Below are 16,661 nucleotides of genomic sequence, written 5' to 3'. Positions count from 1 at the left end.
ATGTCATCGTGTGGAACTTTGGTCAAACATATTTGGAAGACTGAATGTGAATGCCACAATGATTGCTGACCCTGAAGGATGACTCATGGCCTAGACAGTTCTGCCCAATCATTTTGACTAGTCACAAACATCTGCTAGAATCATCTTCAAAATACTTGTGTTTGCTGGCATTCTTTCCTATCCTGGCATGCTCTTCTTACTTTGAACTTGGCTGAGTTTAGTTTTACATCTGACATCATTTTGCTAGGTACAAGGGTTTCACAACTCACATCCACATAAAGAAGATTCCAGATAAGCACACTAAGATGACTAAAACATAGAATTAGTGTTATTTAAAAAAACATACTTTAAAGTGTCCTTATCTTCTCTTCAAAACAAATAAGAAATGAAAGAAATAAAACACCTCAGAGAATAAACCATGCTCATTTTCCCTGTGATAAATTACTGTTTTTGTTGCATGAGGAAACCTGTTTTACTTATGTGTTAAGCAGGTCATTTTATTGTTTAAGTCTAGCTCCTAGGAAATTCTTCCCTTTACTATTTTTGTTTGGTTCTTTTTATTTTTAACTTCTTAAAATGTAGTTGGTCTCATATAGGCTTTGTTTGAAAGGACGTTCAGCCTTGAAAAAGTCACCTGGTAAATCATTCCTGTCAAATTACAGCTTAAAGAATTTAAAGGGAAAACTGCTGAGGCCCACGGACTGCAAACCTCTCATATATAAAAGGGAGCTTCAGATTTGTGGCAACTTGATGATCCTAAAATTAGAGAGGTCATCCCCTGACATCTGCAGCAGAGACCTGATTTAGAATGAAGAGTCACAGCACAAAAGTTCTGCTTCATGGTGTTCTCTAAGCCCTCATCTCCAGTTTATATCTTGTATTCACTGTGGTTTCTGCTCCCATCTAAGTTCTGATCTTAAACTTGTGTTTCCCAATGCTATAATCAATGACCTCTCTGAGGCTTCCTCCTATTCCCCAGTCTCTCTTCTGTAACATTTTTCCTATTTATCTGACTTTAACAGTCTCCTTTGCTAATTTCTTTTTCCTCTTTCCTCAAAAGGGTCCGCCTTCTCTGAGTTTCAGCTCTTGGATGTCTGGTGGTTTTTCTTTGTCCTCTAATTCATTTAACATCCCCCTTCCTCTGTACCTCCAGAGTTATTACACAAATTCCCAAAGCTTTACTTCTTATTCACTCCACAAATATTCATTGAATAAATATTCGTTGACTCCTTTTTCTCTCTTACGCCCACATTCAAACATCAAATTTTGTTGACTCTACATTCAAATCTATCTGGAAATTGACCTTCATTTACTGCTACTGACTTGCTTAAAGCCTCTGTCATCTCTCTCCTGGACCACTGCATTAGCCTTCAAGTTGGTCTACAGGTCTACAGACTTTCTGTTTTATTTCTCCACTCACTCTCCCTTGTCTTCCTCTAATGTGGCAGCTGTGGACTCTGCGATCCTTTTTAAATCCTACTTCAGATCATGTCACTGCTCTGCTTACAACCATCCAAACGGCTTTTCAATTCATCCAGGGTAAAGGACAAAGCTGTTACTAGGTTCTACCCTTATCACACTCTGTTTATCTGCTTGCCTCCGCCCTGCTTGTTACCTCTCAGGCTTCATCTCCTACTATTCTTATGCACAGTCACTGAACACTCAGTTGCCCTCTTGCCTCCTCACAACACTCCAGGTATTTCTGGTCTCACAGTCCTTGCACTTCCTGTTTCTTCTGCCTGGAACACAGGTCCCCTGTACATCCTGGCCCCCTCTTTTTCTCACCACTTTCAGATCTTTGCTAAAGAATCGTCTTCTCAGTGGGGCTTTCCCAGGATCCCTTACTAAGGTTTCAGTATACCTCCCCACCTTATTGGTCCTTCCCAGTTACCTTTCCTGATTTACTTTCTCTCTACCACTTATTACCTTATATGTTTATCTGTTTCACCTGAAACTAAAGCACAATAGATGTTTGTTTTTCTGTCACTAATAAATTTGTTTTTACCAACATCTATCTAGAACAATGCCTGAGATGTGGTAGTCACGGAATATTTTTTGAATGAATCAATGAATAAACAAATGTGCTACTATGGTACTTACTCTTCAATGATGAAAAATAATTGAATCCTGACCTTAACAGACACACTGTCTAATAATAATTCTAAGAAAAGACCCTGTCATAAATGAGAGAGGTTTGCTTCAGAAGTTAGAAATCATGGAACAGGGACATCTAAACCCATCCTGAGGTAGGGTAAGGTACCCCAGTTGGGCTTCCTGTAGGAGGTGGCACTTGAGCTTGACAGACATTAGCCCAATGAAGGAAGGAGGACAGGTTTTGTCATCCTTTTTTTTTTTTAGATATAGGGATAACAAGAACAAAGGTACGGTTGCTGAGCAAATGCTGCTTCTTTCATTTCTCCTCAAATTTCCTTACCATTTCTGAGCACGTCACCCTGACTTCTTATGATCAAGAGTTACAACATCGGAGTGGCTGCTACCATAGCAGGTTGGGAATGCCTGGGAATTAGTGAGTGTTCCTCAGCCCTTAAGTCAATGACTGATAGGTGTTGGGAATATATATCCCAGTTCTCTGACCCATTGACCAGGATATTTTTGAGTGATATATATTACATCAATTTTGTGGGATTAAGCTCCCATTACCCACTGTGGTTGATTTAATTGGATATTTTCCCTTTCCTGTGTCATTTTAGCCTCACCTATCTTGTTTTCTCGAAACTCTCCACAAACCGCTAGTCACTGAATTTGGGCTCATGCTTGGGCTTCGGAGGAACCCAAATGATTCCTACCTAAACTTTAGAGAATTAAAGTGACAAAGTATTTGGTCTGCTTTAGGAGATAATAAAGCAAACTATGTTGGTTGGGTTTAGTTTGGCATGAAGGAATCTGAATACTAGGTTAGGGAATGTGGATTGTTTCCAAATCTGTTATGAAATCTGTTTGGGGATGAAGCAATCAAAAGGATATCTGAGTATGATTAATCTAGTTGTGGTATACAGTGGTATTACACTGGTGGTAGGGAAAGTCTACAGGAAATGGCTTAGGATACACTCAAGAGTGCATTAGTTAGTGAGGTAGTAGTGAGAATGGAAAGGAATAGATGAAGAGAGAACACGAAGGGAAAAAATGACAAGATTTGGAGTCCAGCTCTGTGAGTTGGCGGGTGTGGGGGATGGGAAGAGAGAAGTAAAAATGTCTGAGGCCATATGAGTTAGAGAGCAGGAGTATCAACAGAGATGAGGGAGCTGAGTGGAATCTGGATTTGATGAGCTAAAAGACATATCGGGCCAGGCTTGGTGGCTCATGCCTGTAATCCCAACACTTTGGGAGGCCAAGGCGGACGGATCACGAGGTCAGGAGATCGAGACCATCCTGGCCAACACGGTGAAACCCTGTTTCTATTAAAAATACAAAAAAAAAAATTAGCCGGGCCTGGTGGCGAGTGCCTGTAGTCCCAGCTACTCGGGAGGCTGAGGCAGGAGAATGGTGTGAACCTGGGAGGCGGAGGGAGCTTGCAGTGAGGGGATATCGCACCACTGCACTTCAGCCTGGGCGACAGAGCAAGACTGTCTCAAAAAAAAAAAAAAAAAAGACATATCGAGTTTGTGCCAATGGAACATCCAAGTAGAAATGTTCAGCAGATGGCTGGAAATATAAGAAAGCAGGAAGGATTTGGTTTCAGAATTGGGGCTCTTTCAGACTGTGTTAGAAATGTCTAGGTATTTGAAAATCCCAAAGAAACACTTGCTTTATACGACTCTCACAGCACAGACGTTGTGACTCTTAACAGAGAAGGAAGAATGTCAAAATGACCTGAAATTATTAGTAGACTTTTGGAGTTTAAACACACACACACATCTGTGATGCAGAGAAGCCGTTAACCATTCATGAGGGGAACGGGGGTTTGGGAGGGCAGGAAGCCAGGTTGTAGCTCTGCAAGTTCTTAAAGATACTGGAGAACCAAGGAAGCAAGAAGTCAAGTTCAAGGAGTTTGGCAATTGCAGGTTTGGCTTTCTGGAGACAGATCTGGCCAAAACACCAGCCATTCCTAGCAGAGTCCTTGGACTCAGAGGACTGATGCTGTTTGCTTTGTGCCTAGTTTTATGAAGATGTACTTGCCACACATGAAAGGCTGTTATTAAGGAATCCATCTTTTAGCTTTTTTTTTCCCCTTCAGACTAAATAAACCTTATTTCATTCTTCTCACAGGTCATAGTTTCCATTTCTTTAATTATTTGTTACTCTTCTCAGAACTTTCTCCAGTTTTCCTCTTCTTTTAAAAAACTGAGACCAAACCTTCAAAACAGAGTAATAACTGGCTTAGTTCTGGGCACAGGAAATGATTCTTTCTAAAATGTCACATCCCAGGCAACGTTTCTTTGCAGGGTTTTCCACCTGTTTTTAATCTATCAAGATAAGATGAAAGCATTAAGTTGTTATCTTGATATGTTAATTTTAGACAAAACGTGATCATAATGGAACACATTTTTCCATAATTTTCTGTCTTAATTTCAAAGGCCCAGAGTTATAACAGGTGTTGTCTCGATTCTGTTTTTTTCTAATTTCACGAAAATTTAGGCAGGAGATTCCAGAATGGTAGCAGTTTGGTTCTCTTTCTCCTATAAGATAGCTTATGTCATTAAATGTATGAGGCAAAACTGTCAAGCTTTTTTCTTAATTGTGCTTTTGCTCCCACTCATTCCAACAAATTAAACCCTTGGCTAGTTAAAATGTGAGAACAGAAAAAAGGGAATTTTCTTAGACATCTGTCAAAAGTGGAAGCAGTGGGGGCCAAGGCTCAGAGATCTCGACCTCTCCGACCACGTCTTTGGGAGTAATTTTCCATGCGGACTGGAGGAAGATCTTGTAAGCACAGCCCTGGCATTACACACGCTGGGCTCCGATTCCGCAGGATTTACAAGCCTCATTACTGGAAAGAGTCTAAGGCTCTCTTGGCACAAGCGGCGGAGCAAGAAATGTTCACTGGACAATAAAACTTTCGGTTTACGGAGTAAAATAAAAGCACGGCCTTCCTTTTACAGGCTGATGAACCTGCCCCTGAATTAATGAGGGGCGATCCATTTCCATGGCTTAAGAGTCTGGCGAGGTCCCAGTCAGCCAAGACTGCTGCAGATTTGCAGTCACTTCAGACTGGGTGGAGTATCCAAGTCCATAGAGGAGCAAATTCTCACCCTTCAAGGCTGCTGTGGAAGCTACCGGGGCTGGGACAGCAGAGAGGAACCCAGACGGAACACCGCCCTCCCGCCAGACTCCCGGCGGCTCCTCCTCCCTCTCCCAAACCCACTCCCAAAGCTAAGTGCAGGCTTCCCCGTTCCAGCCAGAAGCGCTGCGTGAGCCTCCACACGTAGCCGCAGGCAGCTCCTTAAATAGCGTCCGCGCTAAGCAAACAGTCCAGACGTGGGACCCAGGAGGGCGAGCTGAGGCGACCGCACCGGGCGCGCAGCGGCCGCGGGTCAGCGGGCGGCCAATAGCCAGGGCGCGGCCCGCCCCGTCGCCTCCCCTCGGGGAGCCTATAAGGCCTCCGCAGCGCCCCGGGCGCCTGCTGCTCCGTGTCTCCGCCGACAACCTCACTCTGCTGCGTTACGCGCCGCTCCGGCTGCCGGCCGCGCGCCGCTCCCGCCCGCTCCCGCCCGCAATCGGCGGCTCAGGGCGTACCCGGGTCTCTGCGTTCTCGCGAGAAGCGCGGCGCTGCGGGGCCGTGGGCGCCTGAGCCCGCGCGGCCCTCGAGGGCCGAATATGGGGGGATGCACGGTGAAGCCTCAGCTGCTGCTCCTGGCGCTCGTCTTCCACCCCTGGAATCCCTGTCTGGGTGCGGACTCGGAGAAGCCCTCGAGCATCCCCACAGGTGAGCACCCCGCGGTCCGCCGCTGTCCCGCGAGGCTCGGCCGGCGGGGGGGCAGTTCATTCATCCACCAGCCCTTCCGCGGGGCTGGCCAGGTGAGTAGTGGGGGCCTGTCCCTCTTCTCCAGGACCGCCGGGGTCTTCCCCAGAATTGCGGTGGGGGGGCGCTGGTCCCAGGGGAAGTGTAGGGGCACCCGCCCTCGTTGACTCCTTGGAGTTCTCGGTGAACTCAGCATGTCCGAATTTCCCTGCAGAACAAGTTGGAGTTTCCTTTTGGACTTGCAGGTCATGGGCACCAACACCTTTCCTGCAGCTCTCCTTTCCCCTCCTTTCCGAGAGTTGGCATGGATTTATCCTTGATGGACGAGGCAGTACTCCTTCTGTGACCTAAACACGGGGCTTAGTGTACTTTCTAATTGATGGTGACACATTCCTTCCAGCACCCCAGGAAGCAGCCGGTAACACCTCCCTCTTGCCAAAAACAACGCTCGCTCGAAAACCTTAAGTTGTTTTCAGTAAGGCTGCCTGGCTACCCAGTACCTCCAGGCGGCAGCTTTCCTCCTCTGGGATCTGAAGGGGAAGCTGTGGACATACAGCTGCTCCCCTTACCTACCCTTTTCTTGAGCCCGGTGCTGTTTCTTGTTTTCAGAAGCTGTGTAAAACAAAACTTTTTACATTTAGCCAGATTAAAGAGAGTTTCACCACGTCTGTCTAAACATGCTTTGCTGCCTTTTGTGGCACATGAAAAATCCTTGGAGTTTTCCACATTTGTGCTCTTTGTGCTCAACTCTCTGAAATTAGAGCTTGCATTTAAATGACCTTCTAATGTCCTTTTTGTTTTGTTTTGTTTTTTGTTAAGTCATTTTGGCACCATTTTTTCCCCCAAGTTTGTAATAGAATGCTTTTCTACTTGAACTTTTCTTAAGCCTAAGGACAGAAATTTCTATTTCAGAGTTACATTCGGAAAGTGACATTTGGTTTGCGGTCCAGCTAATCCATGTAGCAGTAGTTTTGTCTTCATCTTTAAGTGTTTCAGAAAGCGTCAGCAGGCTGAACTGCCTATCTTTCTACAAAACAGTGCTTGCTTTGTTAGCTTGAGAAACTTCAGCATTCAGATGGATTTCTGTCAGTTACAGGATGCTTTTCTTTTTGTTAGGTATATGGGACCATTTAAAAATGGATTTCTGAACCCGTGTGATTCGTCTAAATTTGAACTAAACTTTTGCATAATTTAAAAATATTTCTTCTAACATAATATCTAGAAAGTAGAAACTAAATACTTTCAGCAAATTTGGAAGTAGAGAAATTTAAAAAGGAAAAACAGAACAAAAAGACTTCCCCAGAAAAATGTCTTTCTTTGTTGAAACACCCAAGGAAACTTTAATTGGGAAATAAAATAACCTCTAAGGACTTTGTAATATTTAGAGAGGCCCCTTTGGCCTTTGTATATTTTATTCCACTTCACTGCCAACACCCCTAACTTTTTAATAGAGGACATCCCTTTGTATCTGCCTTTATATTTATAGTCAAAATCAAATTCCCTTCTCACTCTGGATTTTAAATTTCATGGAACTGGACAGTAAACTTTTAATGGATTGTGATATCAGAGAAAGATAATTTTAGATATGAAAGTTTCCTCAGGAAAAGACCACATGAAACCCACTGTTTAAATCTGAGGACTGGTCACTTGGTAAGCAGGCATGGAGAATTCGGTTAGGGTGGAAATGTGGGAAGATACTAATTTGTGATAGGTGAAGCCAGCAGTAGCCAGTTTGATTACAAATTTCGGTGTAGGTAGGTGTTCTCATAGGTTATGTGATAAACTAATAAATGTAGAGGTAAACTGCTTGACAAGGTGGGCAGAATCATGGACTGTGGTCTATTTTATTCTTTACATATTTCAACTGAAAATTACTAAATAGAAGCTTACTCGTTGACATAAATATCAAGATCTTCTATAGGACCCGAAATTGTCTAGCTTAATAGTTCTTTAAGAAGAGTGTGTATCATCTCTAACCCTGTGTATTTGTCAACATGTCCCAGCTAACCAAGAAGAAATGGTTTAGATCACAATTTCTTGGCCCTATTGACATTTTGAGCCAGACGCGTCTTTGCTTTGAGGGACTATCCTGTGCATTGATGTTTAGCAGTATCCTTAACCTCTGTGCACTAGATGCCAGTAGTATTCCCTTTCTAATCTGAGCACCAAAAAAAAAAAAGCCTAATGTCCCCAGAGGGACAAAATTGCCCAGGGTTAAGAATCACTGGATTAGACTAATCTATTTGTATTTGAGGCAATATGGCATTATAGTGTTACTGGAATGATAACAGCAAATCATTTTTGAAAACAAATATTTATAGTGATTTTCAGTTTACCCACTGTGGTTGGGAATGTGATACACATTCATCGATTTTTGGAGTGTAATTTTTCCTAGCTCTGGTGCTTTGTTGACCAGAGTTGAGAACATAGATTTTTGTTAAATTTTTGAGAGTTCTATGTGTTGTATTGATTCCTTTTGGTTGCCACTTTATTCTTAGCATGGAAAGACTAAATAAGATTTTGGCTAAAATAATCATTTTCTCTGAAAATAATGTATAGGAATTGTTACCTGAAAATTATATCCTTATGGGAACTTTCGGAGGCAGAACCTTCTTAATCAGTGCCAGTAAATCAGGTTCATACCCTGATTTATCTTTCCTGCCCTTTCTGCCTTCTAGATGGGATAAGGAGAAGGTGGATGTTTTCCTGCCAAGTCTTTGCCGTCAGGTCTCCAGACCTGGATCAAATTTGTGTGTGTTTTCTGAGGCACCTTACTATTCTATGATCCAAATTGGGCAGAAACCAAGTTTTGGGCAAAAATAAAGGAAATGGTTTCAAATGTTTCTGTCAAGACCAGTATTTTTCTACCACATTCATTCATTTATAAACTCTCTAATTTACTGTGGTACATTCAAGGAAAAAAGGAAAGGTTTGTCCCTATCTACTGATGCAAACCAACAATTTACGGGGTGGAGAGGAAAAGAGCAAAGGCCTGGAGAAACCTCTGGAAGAGAGAGGGTCTTGTCCTCTGTGCTTTCTGTATTCTGTGCTTCAGCCACACAGAATGACATGTCATCCATAAACAGACTGTGCCTTTTATTTCACATGACAACAGACATATAAAACTACTATACAGAATGTGAAGACAAGAAATGAAAATTAAATTGAGCTACCCTTTTCTATCCATCACATGGGACAAAGCATCTTAAAATAAACTCTGATCGTACCAAATGTCAGGATGGGAATTGACCGTTAATGGAAGCACAGGGTCTTTGGAGAACAATTTAATAATATCTACTTGAATTGAGAATCCCCATGTCCTGTAATCCTAGATATGTACCTGAATAGCACTCCCAAATTTCTGTTCCTTCCTTTTTAGTTTTTTGAAATCCTGTTTATTGTTTAAGTCTAGCTCCTAGGAAATTCTTCTCCTGGCTATTTTTGTTTGGTTCTTTTTATTTTTAACTTCTTAATGTGGTTGGTTTGTACAAATCATATTTACTTTGTACTATAGGTCCTTATGTTTAATAAATTATAAACTCTTTAAAGTGAAGGGCTGAGTTTTATTCATTTTTATGCTCTTCAGTGTCTACACTGTTATTGTTTTGCCACAGACATTCTCAGGTTTTGCTTACTGAGTTTCTAGCCTGTTCTGAGAATTATGCAGTCAATGAGGTTGCTAATTTCTTCTTCCCCCAGAACTTTATCTGAATTCACTGAGCTTCCTTTCTCTGCTTGGGAACCCATACGCTACATGATTTAACAGCTTAGAAGTGAAATATCTGCTGCCTTGTTTCTGAACCATGTTTGGCAACCCTTCTCCACAGGTTGTATTTCCCGCTTTACCTGCTTTTCTCAATACAAAGTGGCACCTTCACTATTACTTTCAGGTAGTTGGGTGCCATAATTTTTTTTATTGGTGGTGAAATGGAGATTTGGAATGGTTACATACCTTGCACAAGCTCACATAGCTGGAAAGCAGTAGAAGAGGGACCTGTGCCCCTTCTTCAGGCTGTACTTGTCTTTCCTGACCTCATAATTGTTCTCTTGGACTTTTGGGACCTATGGGAAAGAAACAGAAACTGGCCATCAGTGACTTAGAGAAACAAAAGGAAAGCTTTGCTAAAAGGGAAAAGACATAATTTGCAGGTTATGTAAAAGGAGGAGAAAGGAGTAGGCACAGGCTGAAGGAAAACTGGGCCCTAGGCCAGAGTGGTAAATTATGGCCCATAGGCCAAATCCAGCAGACCCCAAACAGCTACCTGTGTTTGTGTGGTCTGTGAACTAACAGAGATGTTTACATTTTTAAATGGTTGAAAAATATCAAAAGGAGAATAATATATTATGAAACATGAAAATTATATGAAATTAAAGTTTTATTGGCTCTCAGCCACATTCATTTGTTTACTTATTGTCTGGCTGCTTTGGTGCTACAAGGCAGAGCTGAGTAGTAGTTACAGAGACTATGAGGTGTGCAAAATCTGAAATATTTACTAGCTGGTCCTGTACAGAAAAGCTTTGCCGAACCTTGCCTTAGGAGATGGCATTCCCACTTAAGTTGTGGCTCATGCCGATCTGCTGCTCTGTGGGAAGGAGCTGGCTTCTGGACAGTAGCAGCTGGCTCTGGGCATTTCAGAGACCTGTTTTTCATTTTAGAATTTGCTGGTGATTCCTGTGGTGTTTTGCGTTCAAACATAGAGCTTCTCTGTTACATCTTTTTAAACACAGCACTTGAAGCTATCAAGACATGTTCTTTGGTGTAAGTAGTGTTCTCATGATCAAAAATGAATAAAACACTGATGGCTAGTTGGAAAGGAGATGCATATTTCTTCAGAGCTTGAGTATATTCTAGAAATTTGTTCTAGAAACCTGGTTATGAATTTGTGGCTGAGCTCCTGGGAGGAAATAATTAGCACGTTTATCAATGAGTATTTTTATTTTTTTAAATCATTGCTATAAATTAGGCTAAACTGAGAATTTGGTGGCTTTTAAAATGACATATTCTTTTTAATTTACATCTTACTCATTTGCATTTGCTGTAGAATGCTTACCTCCCCAAACTAAACTGAACAGAACTAATTTTCTTTTCTTTCTTTCTTTTTTTTTTTTTTTTTTGAGATGGAGTCTCGCTCTGTCGCCCAGGCTGGAGTGCAGTGGCATGATCTCGGCTCACTGCAACCTCTGCCTCCCGGGTTCAAGCAATTGTCTGCCTCAGCCTCCTGAGAAGCTGGGATTACAGGTGCCCGCCACCATGCCCTGCTAATTTTTGTATTTTTTTTTTTTATAAAGATGGGGTTTCACCATCTTGGCTAGGCTGGTCTTGAACTCCTGACCTCGTGATCCAACCCCCTCGGCTTCCCAAACTGCTGGGATTACAGGTGTGAGCCACCACACCTGGCCAATGAAACTAATTTTCAAAGCTATTGAGATTGCAGTTAAAAATAGTTACCTAGAATAGTAGAATTATAGAGACTGTGTTATTTTATTTATTTATTTATTTATAGACAGGGTCTCACTCTGTAGATCAGGCTAGAATGCAGTGATGCTATCATAGCTCACTACAGCCTGAAACTCCTGGGCTCAGGTGATCCTGCTTATCACCTCAGACTCCCAAGTAGCTGGGACTGCAACTCTGTTGTTGTTATCTTTATTCTGCTTACCACCTTAAAGCCTACATGTTGCAACCCATATTTGGTAATTACACTACTAAAGATGGTGTAGCAGTACAGAATTGATTACTGCCCGACTGTGTCACAAAGATACCTCTTCAAAAAATACTGTTTATAATTTAAAAATGTAGTAACTTCAAATAATTTTTTGTTTTCAGAGTAACTTTACAAGCAATTCAAAGAGCAAAGATACATTGTTTTTATACACAGAAGGAAGATTTTCATTACAGATTTTCTTTTGTGTATTAAAAGAGGGAAATGTACTTTTTGTTAATTTTAATTTGGTTTTCTTCAAAACAATACAATCAGGTTTATGCATTTACATACTTAGTTACTGATTCACTCATGCATTTTTTTCCGGCCTTGATTGTTTTAGTAGCATATTGTGGCAGATTTAGGAAAATAAAAATCATTTTAAAATTTCTATTAAAATATGGATATACTCCCCCTTTCTTGAATTTATTTCTTAAAGGAGATGTGATTAAGTGAGAAGATGCTTAATTTGTTAGTGTGGAAATATGCTTCATGTTTACAATTTCTTTTCTGCTATAAGAAATTAGGTTTAAAGTTTAGTTTGTATAGGTTTGTAATTAAATTTTAACCAGGGAAAAATCTGTAAATAGCAACTGGATAACCTTTGCTCTTCATTTCAAGAGCAATTAACACTATTTTTTTTTTTTTTTGCTGTTCTTTTTTATTATTAGTCTTCTCACAAGACAGTATCAGTTTCTGTGCAAGTTCATGAGTGATGGGGATACTCCCCAGGCATTATCAATACAGAAGTGACAAGGTATACTACATTGGAATGTCCTTTTCTTTTTTGGCTGAAGAACTACTGTATTTATAATAAAAATCTACACCAGAAGTTTAGAGAAAAAAACCGTATTTCAAGTTTGAATACAATAAAGAACATGATTATTACTGTAAATATACTCAATAGACTTTTAATACAAATAAAAGTCTTGGTGAACATATGGCTAAAATGAGGGGCTACTTGAGGCAGGGGAGTGGTCAGGAAAAGTGTTTCATATAAACATTGGTGAATTTTCAAAAATGGGCCACAGTTGAAATTAAATATTTGTTCTACTGATAGTTTATTGATTTTAATATTGCTTTTATTATCTTGTGTGCATAAGACATCCTGGTGCATTAACTAATGATCTGCTCATTTAATTTGGGATTATATTCTCAAATTTTTACAAAGAACTTTCTGATTTGCTTTCTAGTTACTGCTAACCTATTTTAAGGTTCCTTCCAAATGGTAGGTAAGAGATAGGACTTTCCTCTGATTTAAATGCTGTTTTTCTTTTCCTTTTTTTTTTTGTGCTGTGGACAGGTAAAAATTCTTTATGGGACAAAGGAATTTTCAAGTACACATAATTTTTATTGTTCTTGACAGCACTCCTGGTCAGTCTCGGACACTCAAGTGCAGTAAGGAGTTATTGAATATGCATCATGCTCCGCAGCTTGACCCTTCCACAGGCACAGCAACAAGCGAAATAGACATGTGGATTTTGGCAACCTGGGCTTTCTGATGCTAGGGCATCGATCTGGCCTGAGAGAAGAAAAGCTCCAGAAGCTGTACTTTATTCCAGAGCCCCAGCACACAGTGTCTCATAGGCAAGGCTGCTCTGTCATTGACTATTCTGTTTTAAATGGTTTGAAGCCACAACTTTTGTGGGCTTTCAGGTGCGAAATACTTAACGGGTGCTGCACACAGGGCTAAGAAGGGGGCCAGTAACATTTAGATCTTTTAAAATGCATTCTGTAACAGGTTCTTTAAATATTTAAATCTTTCCTTCCTGTTTCTAGCAATGTACTAAACACCAACAGCTATTTCATCTTTAAAAATTCTGCAAATATAGAATTTAAATTATTTCTTTTTGAAAAAAGGAACCAGCTAACAGTTTGCTGGTAGACCAAAATGATCTCCTTAATGTGATCACCTGGGGAAGTCTTAGAGCACTGTTGTTATGAAGAGGGCGGATGGGTTCTTTGATGGGATTTTCCAGTCTTGCCCAAGCCAGCTCTGAGGCACCTTGTCTTCAGAGGCCTCTTCTCCTGCTCTGGCTATGCTGGTTTTTTCCTGGCCTCCAGCTGGCACCACAGTGGTGACCAGAATGCCCTGCTGGTCCAGGGCCTCTGTAATTCCTGCCGGCCACGTCTAGAGAAGGACAATCCTCCTTTTCTTCTTAGTTTAGTTTAGACAAGGTTGGAATTTTTTAAACAGTGACTTTACTAAGTAACCAAGGGCAAAACAAAACAAAACCCCACACTGGAAAATCACCAAAGCAAAGAAATGAACAGACTTACAAAGTAGAGATTCAGAGTTCTTACTCTTCTCTGACTTTGGTATAGTTCTGTATTGAAATTCTAAGATTCTTACAGGGACAATAATGTATATATAAAACTGAGCAAATCAAAGAAGCACTTATGGGTAAGCAACCTGGATACCTGCACACCCAGCACATTTTGAGGGTTCATGAATTCTGTGTCCTTGCCCAGCGTTTCTTTCTCCCCTCTTCACTCTCATTCCTCACTTCTTCCTACCACTTTCTTTTACACAGACAACTCTTCTCCATGGTTGGAGTCCATGAGATCCATGGGTAGACAAGTGGTAATAGATGGTCTAGGTATATTTGTCATTTCTTAGGGACATATTACATTACATATTAGCATAACTCTAGCCATTGGACACTTAATTTTCTTCAATAGGTAGAGTTTTTTTTTTTTTGAGACAGAGTCTTGCTCTGTCATCCAGACTGGAGTGGAGTGGTGTGATCTTGGCTCAGTGCAACCTCTGCCTCCTGGGTTCAAGCGATGCTTCTGTCTCAGCCTCCTGAGTAGCTGGGATTACAGGTGTGTGCCACCACGCCCAGGTAATTTTTGTATTTTTAGTAGAAACAGGGGTTTCACCATGTTGGTCAGGCTGGTCTCGAACTCCTGACCTCAGATGATCCACCTGCCTCAGCCTCTCAAAGTGCTGGGATTACAGGTATGAGCCACTGCACCCAGCCAATAGGTAGAAAATTTTTATGCTGTTGCCCGTAACTATTTTTGTATTGCTTTAATTCTTGATTTTAGTAGCAATTTGTGTATGCTTTTATAAACCTATATAATTTAGTAAATCTGCGTTAGTTTATTTAGCTAAGCTTTACAAATTCTCTTATAATACAATTTTTTTAGAGGTAACTAACAGCATTGTAAATTTTTAGATGCAAATGTATGCCAACAATAATTCCCATTGTGTAATACTGTGAAATTTTGGTAATTAATATTTTAAAATATAATTGGAGTATTTATTGACTGGCTAGTCTGTGTTCTGTTGCTTTGTGTGAAGGAAAAACAGAAAAAACAAACCAGAATGAACAAACAAAAACCACACAAGGCTCAGTTCCTGTTTTGTATTGAAATTCTAAGATTCTTACAGGGAAAATAATGTATATATAAAACTGAGCAAATCAGAGAAGCACTTACGGGTAAGCAACCTGGACTGCAGGGAAGAACACACACATCTGGCATCAGGAAACCTACATCTAAGTTCTCATCCTTCCACTCACCAACCTTGAGCCAATTCTTGAGCCTCATCAGATTTTACTTGTAATTTGTGATCCTTATAGTGCTGTGATTTGATGTCTCTTGACTTTGTTTTTTTTTTTTTTAAAAACGGAGTTTTGTTCTTGTCCAGGCTGAAGTGCAATGGCGCGATCTCGGCTCACTGCAACCTCTGCCTCTCGGGTTCAAGTGATTCTTCTGCCTCAGCCTCCTGAGTTGCTGGGATTACAGGCATGCGCTACTATGCCTTGCTAATTTTGTATTTTTAGAAGAGACCGGGTTTCTCTATGTTTGTCAGGCTGGTCTTGAACTCCCAACCTCAGGTGATCCTCCCACCTCAGCCTCTTGAAGTGCTGGGATTAGGCGTGAGCCACCGTGCTTGGCCAATGTCTCTTGACTTTTAAGTGTCAGAATGGTGGTAGAGGCAGAGTGCTGCAGGAATCAGAAAAGAGGTCTCAAGAAAACTTACTATTATTTGTTAGGCCAAAGAAGGCATAGATATAAGGTTGTTTTGTGTTTTAAATTCTACTTTTTCTACTAGTTGTTGTATCAAGATCCGGACTTGGCCAGGACTTGGTGTCGCTTTTTCTCTTAATTAGCTTTTGATTTAGATGCAGGACAGTAGGCCAAGAGTAACTAGAATTAAATTTACATTTAAAAAGATTCCAAGTGTTTTTATATGAGAAGAGAAAACAAGTCTGGTGTTTTTATGAAGCTATTTTCTGTTTTCAGAGAGGAACCGTGTCCTCTTCAGTACATTTAAATATTGTATGCTGTTAAAAAAATAAACTTATATTCATCTGTTTCAGTCCTGACCTTTAAGTCAAATAAATTAATAACAATTACGCTGGTAACTTTTTTTTTTAACTTTTATTTTGGATTCAGGGGTACACGTGAAGGTTTGTTACACAGATGAACTCACGTAACGGGAGTTTGTTGTACAGACTATTTCATCACCTAAGTATTAAGCCCAGTACCCAGTAGTTATCTTCTCTGCTCCTCTGTCTCCTCCCACCGTCACCCTTAAGTTGAGCCCAGTATCTGTTGTTCCTTTCTTTGTGTTCATGAGTTCTCATCATTTAGCTTCCACATATAACTGAGAATATTTGGTATTTGGATTTCTGTTCCTGTGTTAGTTTGCTAAGGATAATAGCCTCCAACTCCATCCATATTCTCGCGAAAAACATGATCTCATTTTTTTTTAATGGCTATGTAGAAGTTAAAGCGAAGTTTTATGATATGTGCTACTTAAAAATTGGGGACCCTTTTCTAACTTGTTACATAAATAGTCATCGGAATACCTAGATTCAACTTTTAGATTGATTAATTATCTTTAAAATATGATTGCATTTAGTGAACTGAAAACATGGTAAATAAAAACGAAATCAGTTTGTGGGAGCAAAGTATGTGCATACGTATATGTGTATATGTGTATGTACACATTTGTGTTTACTAGCCATGGAGGTTATTGTTGAGCCTTAAGAAAGGAATAGAAAGTATAAATACATTTTAATCTG

General features: G+C 40.5%; 1 protein-coding gene across 3 annotated transcripts in view; it reads left to right on the top strand.

The window, feature by feature from the left end:
- Window positions 1-3,185: 3,185 nt before the first annotated feature.
- The window catches only part of PLOD2 (procollagen-lysine,2-oxoglutarate 5-dioxygenase 2), a 105,488-nt gene continuing 92,012 nt past the window's right edge, over window positions 3,186-16,661 (top strand). For 2 of the 3 annotated variants that reach the window (XM_024244902.3, XM_024244900.3), the window contains exon 1: window positions 3,186-5,884. In XM_024244902.3, coding sequence (XP_024100670.1) covers window positions 5,776-5,884 — 109 coding nt within the window. In that variant the 5' untranslated portion in view covers window positions 3,186-5,775. Of the gene's footprint in view, window positions 5,977-16,661 lie in introns of all 3 variants that reach the window. The other variant, XM_024244901.3, reaches the window with a different exon arrangement.

This window comes from Pongo abelii, chromosome 2, assembly GCF_028885655.2.
Source record: "Pongo abelii isolate AG06213 chromosome 2, NHGRI_mPonAbe1-v2.0_pri, whole genome shotgun sequence".
Classification (NCBI taxonomy): domain Eukaryota; kingdom Metazoa; phylum Chordata; class Mammalia; order Primates; family Hominidae; genus Pongo; species Pongo abelii.
The sequence above is the reverse complement of the archived record's forward strand: the minus strand, read 5'-3'. Positions and strand labels throughout refer to the sequence as shown.